Source organism: Talpa europaea (assembly GCF_964194135.1).
Source record: "Talpa europaea genome assembly, chromosome: 8".
Classification (NCBI taxonomy): domain Eukaryota; kingdom Metazoa; phylum Chordata; class Mammalia; order Eulipotyphla; family Talpidae; genus Talpa; species Talpa europaea.
The window spans coordinates 71,250,274-71,271,500 of NC_140075.1; the positions used below are offsets into that span (position 1 = coordinate 71,250,274).

Sequence of the window (21,227 nt, forward strand, 5' to 3'; positions counted from 1 at the left end):
ACCAGGGAGGCCCCTAAGTCAGCTAATTCTTACCCTTTTACATATAATAGATGTGGCAGACTAATCACAAATTTTTCAAAAGAGGAAGAAAATCATAAAAATTAATATGAATAAACAATGGTAGTTTCAACTTAGGATACTATTTATATTCCAACAACTTTTCAGTAAAGATTGGTTTCTCTCTCTTTTAAAACCGATTCTCAACTAAAATTTCTCTCAGTTATTTAGTTTTATGGGCATAAGAAGCACAAAAATGTAGGAAGTGGGCCGATTACACAAATTCCAACTTGTAAAGTTTACCTGGTGTCAAATCATACACTGAAGTGCTTGATAGTTTCTTCACTAGACTGGGATTGCTCAAACGAAGCTCCATACAGGCATCATCTGTAGCATCAAATCCTCCTCGTTTCTGATATCTGTACTTCGCATTTGCTGATGTTACATCAGCACCTGAAGCTAAGATGTGCAGTCTGAGGATTTCAGAAAGAGTGCAGCTATCAAGATCCAAGCTTTTCAAACTGCAGCCTATAGTTGTTAGAAATGAAATAGTCATTAAGAACATAGACAATAAATCCTCAGCAATGTAAAAAAATGTACCTTTATAAAATTAAATATAAAAAGACAATAAAAAAAATAAAACCCACACATACCCTGGTGTAACTGTGGCCATGCAGCTGCCAAAGATGCAACTGCAGACAGTGCAGATTTTGTGGGGTCTGCATCTTCATCCAAAGCCTCTGTTAAATCTTTAAGGAAATAAATACTTTATTCTAGTGCAAATCAAAACTTGAATATTTGGGAATAATGTCCTTTTAAAATGATGAAAGAAAGAGCAAACAGCTTAACATTCGGGAACCTCAAAAGAACCAACACTAGGTACAACAAGTATCATTCACAGTCTGCCAAGTCTCCACCTCAAACTATAAATACTAAAACATGCACGACACACTAATATTTTCCTTAACATAGACAATTTCCAAGTTACCAACAAGAAGCACATATACATAATCCCCCCAAATGGTAAAATGCACTTCAGAAATAAAAAAAAATCTTCTCAGCATAATTTTAGAAGTCTACTTTGGAAACCAGAATCTATTTGAAGAAAGCAAATCTTTTATAACTATTTTAAAACTGAATCACAACAAAATAATGGTGTAATCACAAAATCTGCACAGAAAAAGAACTAAAAGAACTTAAAATCTGCACTGCTAGCACTTAACCTCTTCATTTAAATATCTTTTTTATTTTGAAAATTCTCTGATCTAAGAAACAACAGGAAGAGTCCTTGCATTTTCTAAATAAATTATTTAGCTTTGAAAGCAATATTTAGCTTACAAGTAGGACTAAGGAGCAAACCTGGCATTATTTAAAATATTACTTTATACAACTATTCCTAATTATAACACACAGAAGATAAAAAAATTAAAGTATCAACTATGCTAAAATTTACAAAACCTCTTCTGTTGTATCATAGTACAGTAGATACTACATCAGACTTAGAGTCACATAATATATATTCTAGTCTTAGCTCTGCCAGTGTCTAGTTATGAAGTACTCAGGCAAGTCTCTTATTCTAGGCTTCATTTTTCTTAAAGGAGTGAGCCTATATCAGCAGTATCAAATTCTTTCAGTGTTTCTTGGATGCTCAATATAAAATGAAAGATGCCCTGTTAAAGTGGGGTATGGAGATGATAATCCTGCCCATTCATCTTTCCAGCTCTCCTGCAATGGCATTGAGGAATCACCATACAATTTATAGAGGCCTAGGGATTAGAGCTGGAAAATCACTTTGCTAAACTGGTTCTGTGGTTCCTTAACCTACTATAGGATTCCCTTCACAAAACTCACAAGCTGACAAAATGAACCATAGAAAACTGCTGTCCTTTACTAAAGGAAAAAAGGCAACTCTGGGATCATGTCTGATTACAATCATTGACAACTCCATGGCATTTAAAGCATCAACAATAACACAGGAGAAGTTATAAGTTATCTGTCTAAACTATGCGCGCGCGCACACACACGCAACAGTAATTCCTATCAGGCCACAAATCTAGCACAAAGAGCAGACATATTATTCCTCACCAGGGGAGTACTAGACCTAAAACGTTCTCAATTTTCCTTTTATATATTAAGCCAAACAACTTTAAAATTAATAGGCACTCTAAAACTAACAACAGCTCTAGCAAACGTGTACGGGCTCTTTTCCTTTGCAGTAATCATCAGGTTCAACCGATTTATTTTGATAGTAAGTTATAATACTAGGGCAAACACTATGTATCTAGGAAATGGACAAACAACAAAACGAGTTTACTTTTAATTGTGTTAAACTAACAAGTTAAAATATGCATTCTTTTATCTCAGTTATCTACCAATGGCACTCTTGAAAAACACTAATTGTCCTTCTAGGATTTATTTACAGTCACTTGGGTATATCATACTAACACAATATAGCTAAATTGTTTACTATGACTGTCTGAAACAGACACATTCATCATCATTGTAATCTAGAGTTAGGTACCCTATAATTCCAGCTCTTTAATAATGCTATCTCAGCAAATAAATAAATACATAAAACTACACTACACAAGGATGATGCTCTCGTTTTCATACTTTGAAGGACTGAAGTTCGTGATGTAAGACTAGAGATTGGATATACTGAGTATTAGATTTAAAAATGCTATTCAAAATTTCCAAGATTTGGCAGAAAAACTGGGAGCCCAAAAGCAAAGAAATTATAACTTCTTGTCAGATATTTCACAGATGAATGCTAGGAAAACAAATATTCAAAATTTCAACTTCTGTGTTATATTACGAGGTTAACATTGCAGAGTCTCATTATGAGGCTCTAGACAGAATGCCTGAGATTGTATCCCATTGCTACCTTATTAGACAAGTAAATGAAACTCCTTATATGTTAAAGGCAGTAAATTCTTATCTAGCTCACAAAAGTGATAAGAGAAATAAATGAAACAAATAGCCTCTTTGAACCTGTTTTTTCATCACTAGGATATTTTACTCTATCCTTGCTTCCAGGAAGACTATGGAAAAGCTTTTTTGTTACTGAGATAGGAGAGCATATGAAAAGTACAGGACATACATTAAAACTGAAATAACCATGTACAAATGACCATTAATAACAGGGAAGTAAAAGTGGATAAACCGCATAGTATGTTTTCTTTCCTCCCTAACATTTAAATAAACATTTTAAAAAAGACCATTAAAACTTTTATTTAATGGCCAGAATTTATTCAGAGGTAGACCTTATATTTATAAATAGTCCAGTATAGGAGTAGACCTATAAAAATTACAGATCAAATAAATCATGAATAGAAACTGTAATTGGCAATACAACCAGCCAATAGTCACATATGTTCTTCCATTAAAATAGCTAATTTTCCTATACAACTTATTTGTCACCCCGCTTTTTGTCATCAGGACTTCCAAAACTACAAAATTCATCTGTTTCAAATCCTAAATTCAATATAGCTTTATTTCTTGTATTAAGGTCATCAGTATTTGGCCAATAATACTATAACATTATTGGTCAATAAAACAAACTAATGGTGAAAGAAGTAACATTTGCTACATTGTCTGACTCAGATAATTCACCTTTGGTACTGGCACTCATCATCTTAGAAAATCTTCAGATGTTTTATAAATGAGTTACCCTTTCATCTACCTTTTAGTATAGTTTCATTTAATTGACTAAGTCATTTGAGAGGACCACGAGGACCATACTGCCAAAATGGCCTTGATAAGGGACCTCATATTGAAGCTAGAAAATATATTTTGCTCAAACTCAGGCTGTAAAATCAAAAAGCAACCAACATCAAATGTATACTCATCATTATTTTGTTGCTTTAGGGACCAAGTGTTAAAAAAGATGAGCTCAAACTACCTAAGGCCAACTATACTCTCTGAATGATAGAATGTCCCATCTTTTTGTAGCAAGATTCTGTAATCAAGATGTCTTCCAACAGTTCTTACTGTGAATTTTACGTAACAGTATTGTTTAATAAAGCTTCTATCTCCAGGGTGGTGGGAATTGTATGGGGACTATACCCAAGATGAAAATGCATATATTGTGCAAAACTGAAAAATTATGTAAGAAATATATAAAATAGAAAAAGAAAAAGAAAATAAAGCTTCTAATCTAAATTTCACATGTGACAGTTCTCAGAGAGTAGGAAATCACTGTCTTAATATAAAAGCTTAACACTTCCTTCTGAGGCATACCCTAAACAAAACAGTGAACATACTGCATTAAAAATAAAAAAGGGTTGCCCAAGAATCATTCCTACATTAGTATGTATTACACACTGAATAGAGAAGCATTTCTAGTTCAAACTAGTGAAATAAAAAATATAATTTTACTTAATTTTGATCTAAAAACTGTCAGATCTAAAAATCAGCAGTATTTTCAATTGAAAGTTTTTACAACAATTAGAGTATTTCCTTAGATGGGGGCAAAAAAAAAAAATCAGTGTTTGTTTTTTTAGCAGACTCTTGGAATTAAAGATACTGGCCAATAAAATCTATAATGCTGCTAAATCACAGGAGAAATCTAAAGGAATAAAAAGCAAGATAACTAGAGGTAGGGAGTGGGGATGGGGGAGATATTTTTAAGATCATCAGAAATAAGATACATTAAGTTTTCTAAAACAACTGAAAATATGTTGCTAGTATATGGCTCAAGAATTGGATAACTTAAACTGTAGTTTATAGCTATAAAAGTTAATTTAAAAATAACCTTAAAAATTCATTTTACTACAAAGCTACTATCAATCAGCAATAATGTTGAATTCTGACCTTTGGTGTCAGCATCAGTTATTTGCTCTTTGGCTACTTCCTCTTCTTCTTCAGCTATCGCCTGGAAGATGGCAGTCAGGAAGAAAAAAAGCAATTCACATAGTGGGCCTTCACTGTCATTTCCTACAAGAGCTTCCTCTAATACTTCTGTGAATGAAATGTTTAAAATGATTTTAAAGTTCTGTTCATATACTGAAAAAACAACTCCATTGGAATAAACATTTTAATCAACAATAGACCTATATGACTGTTTTCTAAAGTGTCCATTTGTGAAAGTAGAGTCAAGTATTTTCAAAGGCAAATAAAAAAAATTTATAATGATTAGAATAAAATCCTAAGTCAAAATCACCACATTCAAGAAAGCCAAAGTGGCCTCAAAGATCAATGTAATTTTTCACCTAAGTTTAAATCTGAGTTGCAAATTAAGGCCCATTTTTAAAAATAATAATTTTAATTATTTGAACAATACAAATATTTATTATTATTGTCCCAGAGTTCTAAAAGTTATGTGGAACATTACTGTTAACCAAAAAATGCATTGGAAAGGTGATCATCAGCATAATGTTAATCCCAATATTGTGTCCAAGTCATAAATGCTTCATCTAATTCATCTTACCTAAATCATTGTTTAGACCTTCTTGATCTGTAAGGCACAATGATTCATGCCTCACCTAGCTCATAGAAAGTGAGGGAATATGAAAGCTCTCTTGAAAAGAATGCACTGTTATTAATATAAGAGTGGTACTATAATTCTACATTTGAGAATTGTTATTCGGATCTTGAGAAAATTATTTTGCTATTTGACAGAAAAATCCAAAATTTGATCTCATACTAATTTAGTTCTTACAAATGATACTTATACACAGTAAAACTGTTTAAGTATAGAAGCAAAACAAACTCATAAACAAAAGGCAAGCAATAATTTGTTTCCAAATCTGCTGATACCAATTTCTTCCCAACCTGCACTTACAAACCAAGCCATCTGCAAGAAGTTCTTTCACCTTAAAGCCCACCAGGCCTGTAACTTCTCTGACTAATGGAATATGACAGAAATAAGACTGGGCTGTTCCAATCATATCTTTTAAGAAGACTGGCATTTTGTCTTCTGCCTCTTGGAGCCCTCAGATGCCACATACAAAGTGCAGGATACTAAGATGGAGTGAGACACCATGTAGAGGTGGTTAGGCACCAGTCTTATGTGTCTGGTTCAAGAAGCCATCCTGACTATCTAGACAGGTAAGCCTCCAGAGGACTCCAGTTCCAGTAGCAGTCTGACTAACCACATGAGAGACCCCCAAGAGAGGATAAGGGCTGGACAGGCTAGGTCCAGTGACTCCACAGAACTTAGAGAGATCATAATTTCTTTTCAGACACTAATTTTAGGTTAACAACAGCACTTGCCTAGGCTTACTCCCTCAGGAAATTCATCTTGAAGATCAAAAAGTTCCCCAAATGCATTAAGGAACTCCAAAACCATCAGAGCATCACCAAAGATTTCAGGAGGTAGTCTAGTTTTCACTGGAGTTGGTTCTGGAAGTTCCTGCAAGATTAAATAATTTATATAACTATTTGAATCAAGTACAGGGTAAAGGATAGATATACATATATATCTTTACAGAGTAAAGGATATATATCCTTTACAGAGTAAAGGATAGATAGACATATACTCTTTACCTAATAAGAATTATAGAGACTAGTAGTTCTTAACTCTGGATGTTTATCACAATTACCTTTAGAACTTACAAAATTATAGATGTGGTCTTATTCCAATTTAACTAAATCATAGTCTCTAGAGACTGCTTTTCTTCATGACACTAAGAATACAGCTTTTAAACTGAAATGTATTTTTTTAATTGGGTATAACTGACATATAATCTATTAATTTCAGGTATATATAACATCATGATTCTATTATTTGTATACATTATGAAATGACCACAATAAGAAGTATGGTTAATAACTATTATCATACATAGTTAAAAAGATTTTTTTCTTGTGATAAAAACTTTTAATATCTACTCCTTTAACAACTTTCAACTATGCAATATATTATTAACTGTAGTGATCACACTGTACATTATACCTCCATGACTTTTTTTTTTGGACTTTATTTTAAAATGGAAAGTTTGTGACTTTTGACCTCTTTTACCCATACCCCATACCTGCCTCTGGCAACCACCAACCTGTTTTCTGTATCCATGACCCAAGTTTGTTTTGTTCTTTTTTAGATTTCAGTTATGAGTGAGGTTAGTATTTGGTTAGTATTAGTGATGATAGTATTTATCATCTTTCTCTGTTTGACTTTGTCACTTATAATAATACCCTCAAAGGTCTAGCCATATTGTCACAAATGAGGAAGTATTTCTGGATTACATTTTCTAATTAAGAGGAACTTTTAACCTAGATTCTGAGGTTAAGATATTAGATGTGTCAATATTATCTTCAATGTGGTATCTTCTTAGAACATGGAATAGAAGTAACTCACAATCCAGTGACTTATAAATGGCTCCTAATAAACAAAGATGAATGAGCTCAGTTTAGATCGTTTGGTAATTTCTAGAGATAAGCAGAGATCTTTAGCAGAAAAACTAAATGAATGCCCGGTCCTAGTGGTTACTGGATTAACAAGGATTACACAAATGACCAATTATCTCCACAAAGCTTGTTATAAAATATTAACAATGCTATTTTAGAACTCTACATAGAGCATTTGTTCAATTGGCTGTTTCCTCTAAGTTAAATATGAAGAAGCCACTATTAAAAAGAAAGGTTTCATTAGCAAAGACACACAGGGTACTGTGTACGAGGGTGTGCAAAACATCACATTACATGCTTATACCTTAAGATCATCACATTCCATATCTTCTCTAGGTTTACTCCACTGCTTTAAGTATTCTGTATATTTTCGCTTTTCCTCACGTAATTTCTCTCTTTCCTAAAAAAAAGTTTAAAAAAAAAAACTCGTATATGAAATTTATGACATAGTATTAGCATCACCTGGGAACTTGAAGAAATACAAATACTTAGGTCCCACCCCAGACCTATTGAACCAGGTTAGGTTGGGGTCCAGCAACTGATGTTTTAATAAGCCTTTCTGGTGATTTTGATGCAGACTAAAGTGTTAGAATCACTGATCAAAACACTGCTGAAATGACAAGTTAAAAAATGTCTGACACATAGTAGCTACTGGATAAATACTACTCCAATTACTCTGCCCATAGCAGCTCTCCCCCTACTCAAATCAATTATATTTGAAAATGTAGGTAACAAATTGTTAGAATATTGAAAATAAAATCTTCCCATATATTTTGTAATACATTTGTTGCTTTCAAGATTTATTTCAACCTGAAAAAGAGCTAGACAGACACAAAGAAAAGAGCAAGTAAAAGAAATATTATAATACAGTAAGCAGACTCCTTTTTTTAAAAAAAAGATTTATTTATGCATGCATAAAAGAATAGGGACACAGGCCAGATTTGCAGGAGGGCGAAAGGATTCACCAGAGAGAGAGCGGGGACCAGAACAGACAGACTGACGAAATACACTGCTGAGGGGAGCAGCAGGCGAGACAGGAGAGGTCTGTGGCACCATGCAGGTATCTTGCTGGCCGGCCGGGACTGAACCCGTGCTGCAGAGGATGCAGACAGTCTGACAGCGCTGTGCTCAACCACTTGCACCACCAGGGGAGGCCCGGTAGATGCTTCTTTTAATGTAGGCCATTTCTCTTGCTAATTTGACCTTTTGAAACCCTACTATTTGGTTCTGGTATTTGAAACTGCAAGATTAATAGTGATACCAAAAGTCTCTAGTGAAGCACAAGGTTAAAAAAATTATAATTATTTCTAATAAATACATATCAATACTATTCTCTTCCTTGGAATTTAGGAACACAGATGTACATTTATCAAATTTTCAACATAGAAAAGAATGACTAGATATGGAACTTACTGTGTTTTTAGTAGTAAGCTGAAATATGTCGTCTCCACTCTGCAAAAATAATTCTTGTAGGAAATAAGATGGGTTTACCCATTCACTGTTGCCAAGAATGTAAAAAAGCTCATGTTTGGCAAACAAATACCTATGTATGTCAGAAAGTATTCATATTTCTTAAACATTATTATAAATATGAAGAAATATTTATAATAGTGTTAAACAAAATATACAAAAGCATGAATGCTGCAGTCTCTTTTTTTAAGGCCCAGATTAAGTACAAATTAATCAAAGTATTAGCAATGCTATCTGTAAATATTACCATGCAGATTACAAGTGGTTTTTTTGCTTTCTACATTTTCTGGAGCAAACATGTATTAGACACCCCACCTCAATGGTCTGTTTGAAACAACTTAAGGAAATCATTAAGAAACATATAAAATAGCAGAACAAGATTTCTCTCATTTCTTTCCTGATGATCCACCCATGTTTATCTTCCATCCAACTAATGGAAGAAGAGGGGGCCCCCTAAATGAATATCTCTTAGTCAGCTAAGTATTGTGATCACCCAAGGTTAATTGTTACTACCTAAAACAATGACATGACTAACTGTGGAGGAAACCAGCTACAGAATTCTCGAAGAATTACCTACCACCAAAGATTATAATCAAAGATTTGCTCTTTGAAATCTGTCAAAATCTGTGTAATACCCTATTACCAGAGATACATTAATTCTTCAAGGAGCAATACTTGTTAGTAATAGCCTTTTTAAAAAAATATGTATTTTTTCGTAGAAGAACTGGGGTATAGGCCAGAGGTGCCCGGGGCAGTGTTGGGGGGGGGGGGATTAGAGGATTAATCAGACAGAGAGGGGAGCAGAAGAGGCAGAGCTACTGAAATCCTGCTAAGGGGAGAGGAAGGCAAGACAGGAGAATCGAACTCAGATGGTAGTGGTGACAGCACTGAGACTTATCCCCTAGGCCACCAGGGAGGCCTCATTGTTAGTAATAGACTTAATTGTATTTTTCGAATTATACATTCTACGATTGAAGGTTTTATATATACCATCTTCCAAAAAAAAAAAAAAATCCAAGTAATGAAGAAAATCACTAAAATTGAACATTAAAATAAGTTTTAAGTGAGGTATAAAGGCATGTGTGTGTGTGTGTGTGTGTTGAACTAAGTAGGCATTCACTGAATTTTCCAAAGCAAAAGGCAAATAAAGCAACATCGATCACTAGTGCTTACCAGAAACTACATATATGAGTCAAAGTGGCAAAAGCATATGAAAATTAAGCATGAATTTAAATATGTAAAGTACTATATGTGGGGAGAATATAGCCAATATACTTGAATACCTTTTCTCTTTCTATTTTTAGCCTCTCTTTTTCTTCTTTCTTTTTCAGTCTTTCTTCTTCAACAATTTTCTTCAATTCTTCCTTCTTTTTCTCTTTATCTTCCTTTTCTTTTTTCTTTGCTTCTAGGGCATCTGCTTTTTCTCGTTTTAATTTAGCCTTTTCAAAAGCTGTGGAGAAAGTCAAATTTAGCGTTGTACACAGACAGAAAATAACACATTTTTAATATAACAAAAGAAACAATTTAAGGTTAAGTGGGATCAGTAGAGATTCAAAGGGGTTATGAATTACTGGAACCATCAGAATTAAAATGGAAAAGCAACTGGCTGGGTTTAAGACAAACTATTGTACTGAGACAAACACATACCTTCCTTTAAATGCCCTGCTACTTACTCACTCTAGACCAGAGACCAGCAGCAAGGAGTTACCTTGCTTGAATTGAAGACTCTCTTCTCCCACCTAGAGCTACAAATCTAGAGTCTTCATTTATTAAGATCTCAAATGATTCATTATGGATTGTCAACTTGGGAAACAATGTTTTATAAGGTAGTGTGAATTTAAAATATAAAAAAGGTCCAAAACAGTTATAAGCCCTAACAATTCTAACCTGTGTTTAATTAGCATTTCACCAATTTAACGGGGAATAGGACATGCCTTAAAATATTGCTTTAAAAGAGATGAACAGAAGTCTCACTGATAAAAATTGACAGCTGAGGGCCTCCCCTGGTGGTAGGCGCAGCGGTTGAGCGCTGGGATGCAAGGCTGCCCACAGCCTCTGCAGCGCCAGTTCGATCCCCAGCGAGGGTCCCACCAAAAAAAAAAAAAAAAAAAAAAATTGACAGCTGAGATAAAAAAACCTATGCTTAAAAAACCACACACAAACACAAGAAATATGCCATTTTAGACCCCCTCTCCCCCCGCCAGCCCTGGCACAGAGAAATATTCTTTTTATACTGAAACAGTTTTTTTTGGAGACTGTTAAAACTTACCCAGTGACTTCATTTCTTCTTGTTTCAAAAGTTTGTCTCTTTCTTTAGTAGCTTTATTCCTATAACCAGCAATAGTCTGTTTAATAGCAACACTGTCATCCTGAAAATACAAACCAAGAAACTAAAGTTATAGAACCATAAATTTTACAAACCGAGTCTGTCTTGTTCTTACAGTAAGAATAAAAAAAATTAAGTACTCATCAATTATACTTCCTTTGTAATAAAACAAGGTTTTATTCTAAAGCATAACTGAACTTTTAAAAACTCTAACCATAGGACTATAGAGAATATGAGTTAATTCTCTAGCCCCGCAATTTAGTACAAAAGCCTCCCAGGAAAAAAACTGGTAGTATATAAAGAGAAACTTTAAGTATTGGAAAATTAAAACAGGGTACATCAAATATGAAAGAGGCAGAGAAAAGACATGTCAGAAACATTCTTGTGGCCAACATTAAACAGTGTGAAACATTTATTTTTACTTTATTTCTCTTGAGAATAATATCTCTAATCAGCTTAATGTGACACTCTTATTTTATTATCTTTTAAATGTTCTTTACATTTCAGTTCCATAATTTACACCCTGCTCAACATTTTAGTAACCGCTTAAATGCTTGCTTCCATTTTGGCATAATACCCTGTGATATGAGAGCCATCTTAATTCACACCTAAACTTCTACAAGGTCATTGCTGAGCTGTTACTATAACACAGATTACATAAATGTGGTGGTGTGTGAAAGAATGTGTTCCTTACCACAAGCTACAAGGGTGAGGGGAGTCAAACACTGTTCTTGATTTTGAATAGCTTTACTAAGGGCTATGATGTGGTTTTTGTCTATTCTCTACTTACCTGACTAATAGATATTCGTTTAGGGGGTCTCCCTCTTCTTCTGTTAGTTGGACTGAAGATAAACGTGGGTGGATCATCAGGAAAGAAATATGAAAAGTCTTGTTCTGCTATTTTATATGTTGAAAGAGATGAGGCCTTTATAAAAAAAGACAAAGGGGAAAATACTAGCATATTAATAAACCATATATATAGGTATGCTCTATTATAGCATTATGACCTCCATCTAAAAAACAGATCAAAGATCTCAGAATTTCATGTGTTATATGTTGTAATATACATTTCCACTAGCTTAACTGATCCTTTTAAAACTATATAATTAGCATTACCAGACAGAAAACCACAAGTCAAAGGATTACTTCATAAAATACCCACAAATGTTTCAATAGTTTCTTGAATTGTCAATCTATTTCAAAATCACATTTATAATGATAATCCTTTTTGACTAATTTCACAAGATTTTCTATGTAAATAAATAATCCAAATATTTAACATTAAAAATTGACATTAATCCAATACATTTTCTTAATGATTTCCTTAATGCTGAACATTTAGACTCCCCCCCACCTCCCAATTTAGGTGACAACTTGTATCAAACTTCAAGAATGGCCTGGATAAAAGCAGAAAAACTGACAAATTATCATAGAGTTTCAACTCAGAATTAAATTGAAAGACGTCAAGTTCATTTTACCAGAAGTGGTGTAGTTCTAGGATAACTGCTAAATCCAAAAGACTTCCTCTCCTTTTACTTTGAATTCAGAACTTGTTCAGCTTTTATACATGTCTACTAGACTATTTTTTTTAAGATTTATTTTTATTTATGATACAAGAACTGGGGTACAGGACAGAGGTGTGTGGTTGAGAGGATTCACTAGAGACAAAGTGGGGAGAACAGGCAGATCTACTGAAATACACTACTGAGGGGGGCAGCGGGTGAGAAAGGAGAGGTCTGCCACACCATATGGCACCATATGGCACCATATGGGTTTTCTCCCTGGCTGGCGATCAAAATCATGCTTCAGTGGCTGGTGATAGTTTGATAGCGCTGTGTTTGTAACCCCTGCACCACCAGGGAGGGCCCTATGCATGAATATTTTTAAATCTATGTAAGTTTACATTGTCAAATCAATCTCAACCTTGGTAGTTCTTTTCTATTTCTCCTCAAATACTTCAGTATGCATAAAGTTAAGACTTGTTTTTTTTTTGAAGTTAGATCTAACTTAATTTTTCCAAATAATTAACCAAGTGTCTCAGTTTCATTTATCAAATAATCTACCTTAGTCTCTAGAGATCTGAAGTGCTACTTTTCCCACAGAGAAAACTCACATACACATATTTCTTTTCTTTTGATAAAACACATATAATGAAATGCACAAACCTTAAGCATACAGCAGTGGATTTCTGATACATGCATATATCTCTAACTCATGTTATGATTTTTTAACTTACGGTTTCTCTTTTCCAATGTGAGTCAAATGTTTTCTCATTTTTAAAAATTAGGGTTTTTTTTAGGGGGGAGCTTATGATCTGTAGTAAAGGACTATGGGTGTTTTGGTGGTGGGTGTGGTATTAGCTATTTTCTAGCTATTTTCTCATCTATTTCTAGCTATTTTGTCATCAGATGACATACATCTGAGAAGCTTCTCAGATCCCTATTCCTTTAAATCTTATATAGGATTATAACCAATGTTACCACAACAAATAAGAAAAAAATGGAAAAGAAAAAAATTAGTTTGTTTACCATTTAACTTTTTATTTAGCATACAATGTGAGGTTTCTAAACCTTAAGAATAAAATATAATCTTAGTATTGGTTTCTGATTAAGTAGCATTCTCCTATCCAGTAGGATCTATTTTAGCGTTGTTTTTTGAATCTAGATGCCCAACATCCGTGACTTTTCTTTTTCCAAGTTTTACATCTATTCTCACCTGTTCTGGTTGATCTTTTACATAAAGAAAAAAGGCGGTAGTACTGAGTGACATGGTAATTTTAACAATTGTAAAATACAGTATGTACTTAAATATATATATATAAAAAAAAAGTACTAGGGCCTCCCTGGTGGCGCAAGGGGTTAAGCACATTACTATGAAGATATCCGCAGCCTCTGCAGCACAAATTCGATCCCCAGCCAGGGAGTTACCCACATGGCATAGCAGACCTCACCTGTCTTGCCCGCTGCTCCCCTCAGAAGTGTATTTCAGTCAATCTGCCTGTTCTGTTCCCCACTCTGTCTCTAGTGAATCCTCTCACCCCCTGCACCTCTGGCCTATACCCCAGTTCTTGTATGCATAAATAAATAAATCTTAAAAAAAAAAGTACTAAAAAATGGCTCCAGATAAAAAGGGAGCTATTTTCAGCCATCTTTGTTTTTTGTTTTGTTTTTACAGGAAGGAAAGTTATCCACTTTAGGTTTACTTCCCAATTTTTTTTTTCCTATAATTTTTACTGAGGTGACATTAGTTTACAACACTGTTTATGATATAGGGGAACATGTTCATACCTCTTCAGATGTATGTTGCCAAACTCACAATCAAAAGCAATTTTCAATCATCTTTGAAACATTTCTGCCATGTCACAACTATATAACACTAGTTATTTTCTCATTTTTTCCTTTTTCCCAACAATAATGTCACTGTTCTGAATACCTTAATTTTAATGATTCCATCTTGTGGTTCACAGTGTTGCTTCAGAAAAAGCTTTAGTTTATCACGAGAAAATAGATGTTTTCTCCGGCTATAGGGGAAGGAGGAAGAGAAAGAGGAACGTGTTAGTTTCAGAGACTTCAATTCAAAATCCACAACCTCTGTATATCTACAACCAGAATTTCAAACCTAGGAAGAGAAGGATATTTCATTTTCCAATAGTATTTGTGAGAACATTATACAGAAGTATTTATGTAGAGTGTTATATGACCTATTTGTGACTTTATTTTAAATATTTGTTTTTGTTTTTGTGTAGAAGAACTGGGGATATAGGCCAGAGGTGCGGCGGGTGAGAGGATTCATCAGAGACATAGTGGGGAGCAGAACAGGTAGATCCACTGAAATACACTGCCGAGAGGAGCAGCGGGTGAGAGAGGAGAGATCTGCTGTGCCACGTGGGTCAGCTCCCTGGCTGGGGATCAAACTCAGGTCACACAGGTGACGAAGCTAAGACCTAACCCCTCGGCCACCAAGGAGGCCCGAGTAACTCTATTATAAATGTTCATCACAAAACTAGTACATGCATTTGATGCTTAGAAACCAATCAAAAATCAAATAAACTCAAGAAAAATAAACTATAGTGAGTAAACCATACCTTATAAAATTAGATGATCATTCAAGCTAGCATCATTCTTAATAATCTTTAAAAAACTAGAATCAGTAGACTATATATACACTTAAATCAGCACTCAGAGTTATATCAAGATTCTAAGCATATAATATTTTAAATTCCCCTTTGCCACCAAATTCAAAAACAGCAAAAACAAATACCATCACAAAAAACAAAAACAGTAAACACCCCACAAATTAATTTCAGGTCATGCAAGATTCTGAAAAAAAGTAAATGTTTTAAGACAGTTCTATGTGTTTCTTTCAAGAAAAAGCCAAGGCAAAAGTGTGTGGGAGTGAATAAATATAGACATTTTAACATAATCGCCCTCCCCCAAAAGCATGTATTTTTTCTAGACCATACAAAAAATTATATGAAAGGGGTCTAGTTTTTACTACTATATCCCAGTACCATACAGTAGCTGACAAAGAGAAGGTAATTATCTGCTGACTACTGAATATATATTTGTGTTCAAGAACTATACTATGCTATGTGACTTCTACCAGCCACAAGTTTTTATAAATAAAATAAAAAGTTCAGTTTCTCATTATTCCATGTTTCAACTTATCAACAGTGATTATGTGGCTACCATATTATATACATTGCCCATGTAGTATTTTCATAATCACAAAAAGTTTTTTTGTCATTATTATTCTATCATATCAAATCTTTCTCATGGGAATATTATCATCTCTTTATTACAGGAATTGTACTATCTTTTGATACTAATAAGGAGTTACTAATCACTTAAGTGTTCTACCATCAAATATTACTTTTTACAATTCTTCAGTTTTCCAATTAAGAAGGAAATAAGATTGTAAGCAAGATCTAGTAGAATTATATTTAAAGTTTTAGTCAAAAGGTAAATAGAAAAATGAAAAGTATGAAACAGAATTACAGTGTATAAAGAACACATCTTGAATTTAAGGCCAAAAAGGTCAAAACTTTACTATGAATAAGGAAAAAATTGGTAGTCTCAAGTATGCTAATTAGTCCATAAACAGAACAAATTCAAAGGTTTAAATAATCCATGAGCATTATCTTGGAAATATTTTTCAATATGTAATAAAATGTAGAATGCTTCAGAGATCCTAAATTAATGATGGGACCCTCCCCACCCGCCCCCCAAAAAAACCAGCCAAACAGAAAACTATATACAACGCTGGGCACAGTGGCACACACTTGTAGTCCCAGCTACCTGGAAGGTTTAACCAGGATTGCTCGCGCCCAGGAGTTGTGTGGCTATAGTGCGGTATGCTGACCAGGTGTCTGCACTAAGTTTAGCATCAATATGGTGACCTCCCAGGGACAGAGGACCACCAGGCTGCCTAAGGAGGGGTGAACCAGTGCAGGTTGGAAAAGGAGCAGGTCAAAAAACTACATACAGCTATAACAGTTACAGAATATATCCTGTTCAGAATTCACTTAACATATATGCTATTATCATTCTTCTTTGGGCTTATATGAGTATATATGGGGCAACAAGGATAAAAGAATAAGTAAAATTATTTTATATCAAGTAGAAGGTAAGAGTAAGTTCTACATGGCAAGCTGATAGTTAGCTAATGTCTGCTTGCTTTCAAATGACAATAGGGATTTTCCTAAGATACAGTTACGTAACTAAAAGCCAGCCCTTAAAAATTGGTATTTACTACTCACAATCTCTCTTTTTCAATTGACCTCAAACAGGAATTTTTAAAGATACTAATTTTTTATTTTTATGTTTTTAAAGAGTAGGGAAGGGGCCTCCCTGGTGGTGCAAGAGGTTAAGATGAAGCACTATGAAGCTATCCGTAGCCACTGCAGCACGAGTTCAATCCCCAGCCAGGGAGGCGACACATATGGCGCAGCAGACCTCTTTTGTTTCATCCGCTGCTCCCCTTAGCAGTGTATTTCTGTAGATCTGTCTGTTCTGCTCCCCGCTCTGTCTCTGGTGAATCCTTCACCCCCTGAATGTCTGGCCTACACCCCAGCTCTTATATGCATAAATAAATCTTTAAAAAAAAAAGAGTGGAGAGACTGTTCAGATATTGGTGTCTAAGGAATGAAATATTATAAATGTGTTCTGTATTGTAAGCAACCCCAGATTTTTCAACTTTGAACACCAAGTTTTCTCATGAGATGTACTTCATAAATTGAATCCTGCTTAAATCTTCAGATGTAAATACAATTTGTGGTTTGTTACTAAACTAAAAAAAGATTCAGGGAGTCTATTAGGATTCATTTTATGAGCAAATAAATGTACCCTTATTTCAAAAAGGGAAGCAAGCACTTGCAACACTACCTATTTATTATATCAGATCTTCCTAATCTAATTATTGTATGTTAAACCAGCAAAGAGAAGTTACCTAATCTTACCTGATTTGTGTTGCTTTAACAATAGTACACTCATACAATTCTTTTCTAGTGGGTTGCACCTTGTACTTGAATAATAAAGGATCAATTGTATTTTTTTTCTTCCTATAAAAGAGCAAAGGCACAAATCAGTTAATAATTTGTATAGAAACATGAGATTTAAATGGAAATCTAGTTTCTAAGAACATAAACAGATTTTAACGTATTTATATTTTATCTAGGATTTTATAAGTTACTGTAATACCCATCACCACCATTCTACTATCTAAAATGGTACAAAGTACTATTATATGTTCATGGGTACTTTACACAGTCAATATATATTCCTTGGGTGAAGAAATTAACTAGAGATGAGTAAGCACAGAGCACCCAGTTTAGGTTAAAGAAACAAATAGCTCTTGGATTTGCTTTCAAATTTTCTTCTTCATAGCTATGTAACTCCAGAGTAAAAGTGGAGACAATGTAGCTTATCCATGTTAAGAATTAGCAGATGTGGTATATATACACAATGGAATACTACTCAGCAATCAAAAAAGATAAACTCATGCAATTTGCAGCAACATGGATGGAGCTAGAAGGAATTATGCTCAGTGAAATAAGTCAGAAGGAAAATGCAAAATATTGGATGGTTTCACTTATAGGAGGAGTACAGGGGAACCAAATAAGACATCAGGGGAAAAAAATAATAATACAAAACACAACACAACATAACAAAAAAGACCCAGACAATTATAAGCCAGAGACATCCTGCAGCGGAGGGAGAGGGATCGGAGAGAGGGAGGGAGGGAGCAGCACAGGGGACTGAGGTGATGGTGCAAGGGTGCATTGCTGAAGGAATTCTATGGGAACTAAGAGGGGGAGGGGGGAAGCAAACATTGTTTAAAAATGAACAATGGGGCCTCCCTGGTGGTGCAAGGGGTTAAGCACAGCACTATGAGCTATCCGCAGCCTCTGCAGCATGAGTTCGACCCCTGGCCAGGGAGCTACTCACATGGCGCAGCAGACCTCTCCTGACTCGCCTGCTGCTCCCCTCGGCAGTGTATTTCAGTCAGTCTGCCTGTTCTTTTCCCCACTCTGTCTCTGGTGAATCCTCTCAGACCCCCCCACACCTCTGACCTGTACCCCAGTTCTTGTATGCATAAATAAATCTTTAAAAGAAATGAACAATGATGTAAAAAATATATAAAATATTTAAAAAATAAAACAGAGAACCTCAACAGTTAAAAAAAAAAGAATTAGCAGAGGTTACACATTTTATCCCATCTCCCAAATTCTTATCTTTTCTTTCCTTTGAGGGTATATTTATTCATTTGTCATCCATTCATCCACCCATCCATCCAATAAGCAGTTAAGAGCCTAATGGGTCAAATACTAAACTACCACCATATAACCCAAGAACTGTCACCATAGTCCCTTCTGCCCTTCCCTCCCTGTTTTAACCCCTCTCCTTTTCCCTCCCCTGCTGTCTGCCTTAGATCTACAGTTTGCCTGAAAGTTTTGTCTTTTTTTTTTTTTTTTTTGACCCTTTGTTTGGTTTCCCTATATTCCCCCATGAGTGAAACCATCCTATATTTTTTCTTTTTCATTCTGACTTATTTCATTGAGCATAAGCCCTTCTACCTCCATTCATGTTGCTATGAATGGCATAAGTTTACCTTTCTGATTGCTGAATCGTATTCCATTGTGTATATATGCCACATTCTTCTTGATTCATTCATATATTTGGGGGCCTTGAGGCTGTTTCCCTATCTTAGGTATTAGTGATTAGTGCTGCAATAAATATAGGAGTAAAAGTTTCCTTTCAAATGAATGTTTTTGTGTCTTGTGGTAAATTCCTAGGTGTGGAATTGCTGCTAAACCCATTCTTAGTGGGCAAACATAAGAGATGAGTAAAGAAAGGAACAATGAGAGCAGACAGATGATACATGTTATCATTCTCAGAAGACTAATAGATTAAACTCTAAATCTCTTTACTTCAATTTTATATGCTACAAATTAAATTATCTTCTCTAAAATGTAGCTTAGACTTTTATCAAGGGCTATAAATAAGAGCTAAGAAGCGAATTTTTAAAATAAAAATTTGCTTTAGATACATTGAATATCTGAATAAAACATAATTCTAAATTTAATCTTTAAACTTGCATATGTAAAGCGAAACATATACAAAGTATCCAATAGTCATGATTATAAAAATTAGCCTCATCTCAATCTCAATTACACTTAGATTGGTGTAATCAAAGGCTCTGTCATAAACCTCAGGGTAAATAACTGAGAAAAAATGATTTCATAATGTTACTCTAGAAACCAAGTCTGGCAAAGACATCATAAAGTGTTCTGCAAGAATGTTAGTGCTAAGACACTAAAATGTCCAGGGCTACCACATACACATGAAATAGGCTTTCCGATGCGAAGGAAAAGCAACAATTTTCTTAGTCTTTTTTAGAAGCTTAGTGTAGGAAACACATTTAAAGTGTTATTTTCAATCCCGAAATAAATAAGTGGTCAGTTTCCTAAAACCTTGATCACTGTCCATCAACAAAAGCTGACCTACAAAATTAATTATGCAGTTACTGCTTTGTTCAGTAAGACTCCACAGCTGATGCCCACACTGATAAATAAGTAATATACTATCCTGAGGAAATAAATGTAAATTTATTTAAAAAACCAAGTCTTCAATTTCCTACTTTTACTGCTATGGTATTTGGCTTTGAAAAAAAGTGAATAAGCTCCCTCAAATGTATCAAAATAGTCAATTTATAAAACTCTGATGGATCAGAATATTTAAAGAATTATAATTAAAGAAGTCATTAAACAACCTAAATTTAAAAACTGGTACAGGACTTATATCAGGACCAATAAAATAAATACATCAAATGATGCTCAACATCAGTGGTCATTAGGGAAATGCAAGTCAAAAGTACAATGAGATACCACTTCTCATAGGCTATAATCAAAAAAACAAACAAAAAAACAAAAAACGGTGAGCATGTGAACAAATTAGTATGAATATAAAATGGTACAGTTGCTGTAAAAAGCAGTTTTGCAGTTTCTTAAAAAGTTAACCATAGGGCCTCCCTGGTGGCACAAGGGGTTAAGCACTGCACTATGAAACAATTCACAGCCTCTGCAGCACGAGTTCAATCCCCTGCTGGGCCAGGGAGCAACCCGCATGGTGCAGCAGACCTCTCCTGTCTCGCCTGCTGCTCCCCTCAGCAGTGTATTTCAGTCAGTATGCCTGTTCTGTTCCCCACTCCATCTCTGGTGGATCCTCTTATCCCCTGTTATCTCTGCCTTGCAACCGGGCTCTTGTAAACACAAATAAATACATCTTAAAAAAAAGAAGTTAACCATAGAATTATATGGCCCAGCAATTCCATTCCTAGATCTATAGAAATTTCCTGGGTATAAATAAATAAAATAAATCTTTAAAAAAAAAAAAAAAACCCGAACAATTTAAATAATAAAAAAAAAAGAAGTATCTGTGGACCTAGAGTCAGAAATCAGATTCAAGATAACAGGGGATGGAGGAAAAGGGAATGGAGAACTATCACTTAATGGTTACAGAGTTTCTGTTTGGGGTAATAAAAGTTTTGCAAATAGTGGTGATATCTGTATAACACTGTGACTGTAATG

At 34.6% G+C, this 21,227-nt stretch overlaps 1 protein-coding gene across 3 annotated transcripts in view; it reads right to left on the reverse strand.

Annotated features, from left to right (window-relative positions):
• BAZ1A (bromodomain adjacent to zinc finger domain 1A) overlaps positions 1–21,227 on the reverse strand; it is a gene marked incomplete at both ends in the record, with an annotated part of 90,265 nt that overhangs the window by 33,200 nt on the left and 35,838 nt on the right. For 2 of the 3 annotated variants that reach the window (XM_084240909.1, XM_084240910.1), the window contains 10 exons: positions 301–525; positions 651–746; positions 4,810–4,956; positions 6,211–6,349; positions 7,649–7,744; positions 10,098–10,264; positions 11,084–11,183; positions 11,931–12,065; positions 14,573–14,660; positions 17,598–17,699. In XM_084240909.1, the coding sequence (XP_084097035.1) occupies positions 301–525; positions 651–746; positions 4,810–4,956; positions 6,211–6,349; positions 7,649–7,744; positions 10,098–10,264; positions 11,084–11,183; positions 11,931–12,065; positions 14,573–14,660; positions 17,598–17,699 (1,295 nt within the window). The remainder of the gene's footprint in view (positions 1–300; positions 526–650; positions 747–4,809; positions 4,957–6,210; positions 6,350–7,648; positions 7,745–10,097; positions 10,265–11,083; positions 11,184–11,930; positions 12,066–14,572; positions 14,661–17,597; positions 17,700–21,227) is intronic. The other variant, XM_084240911.1, reaches the window with a different exon arrangement.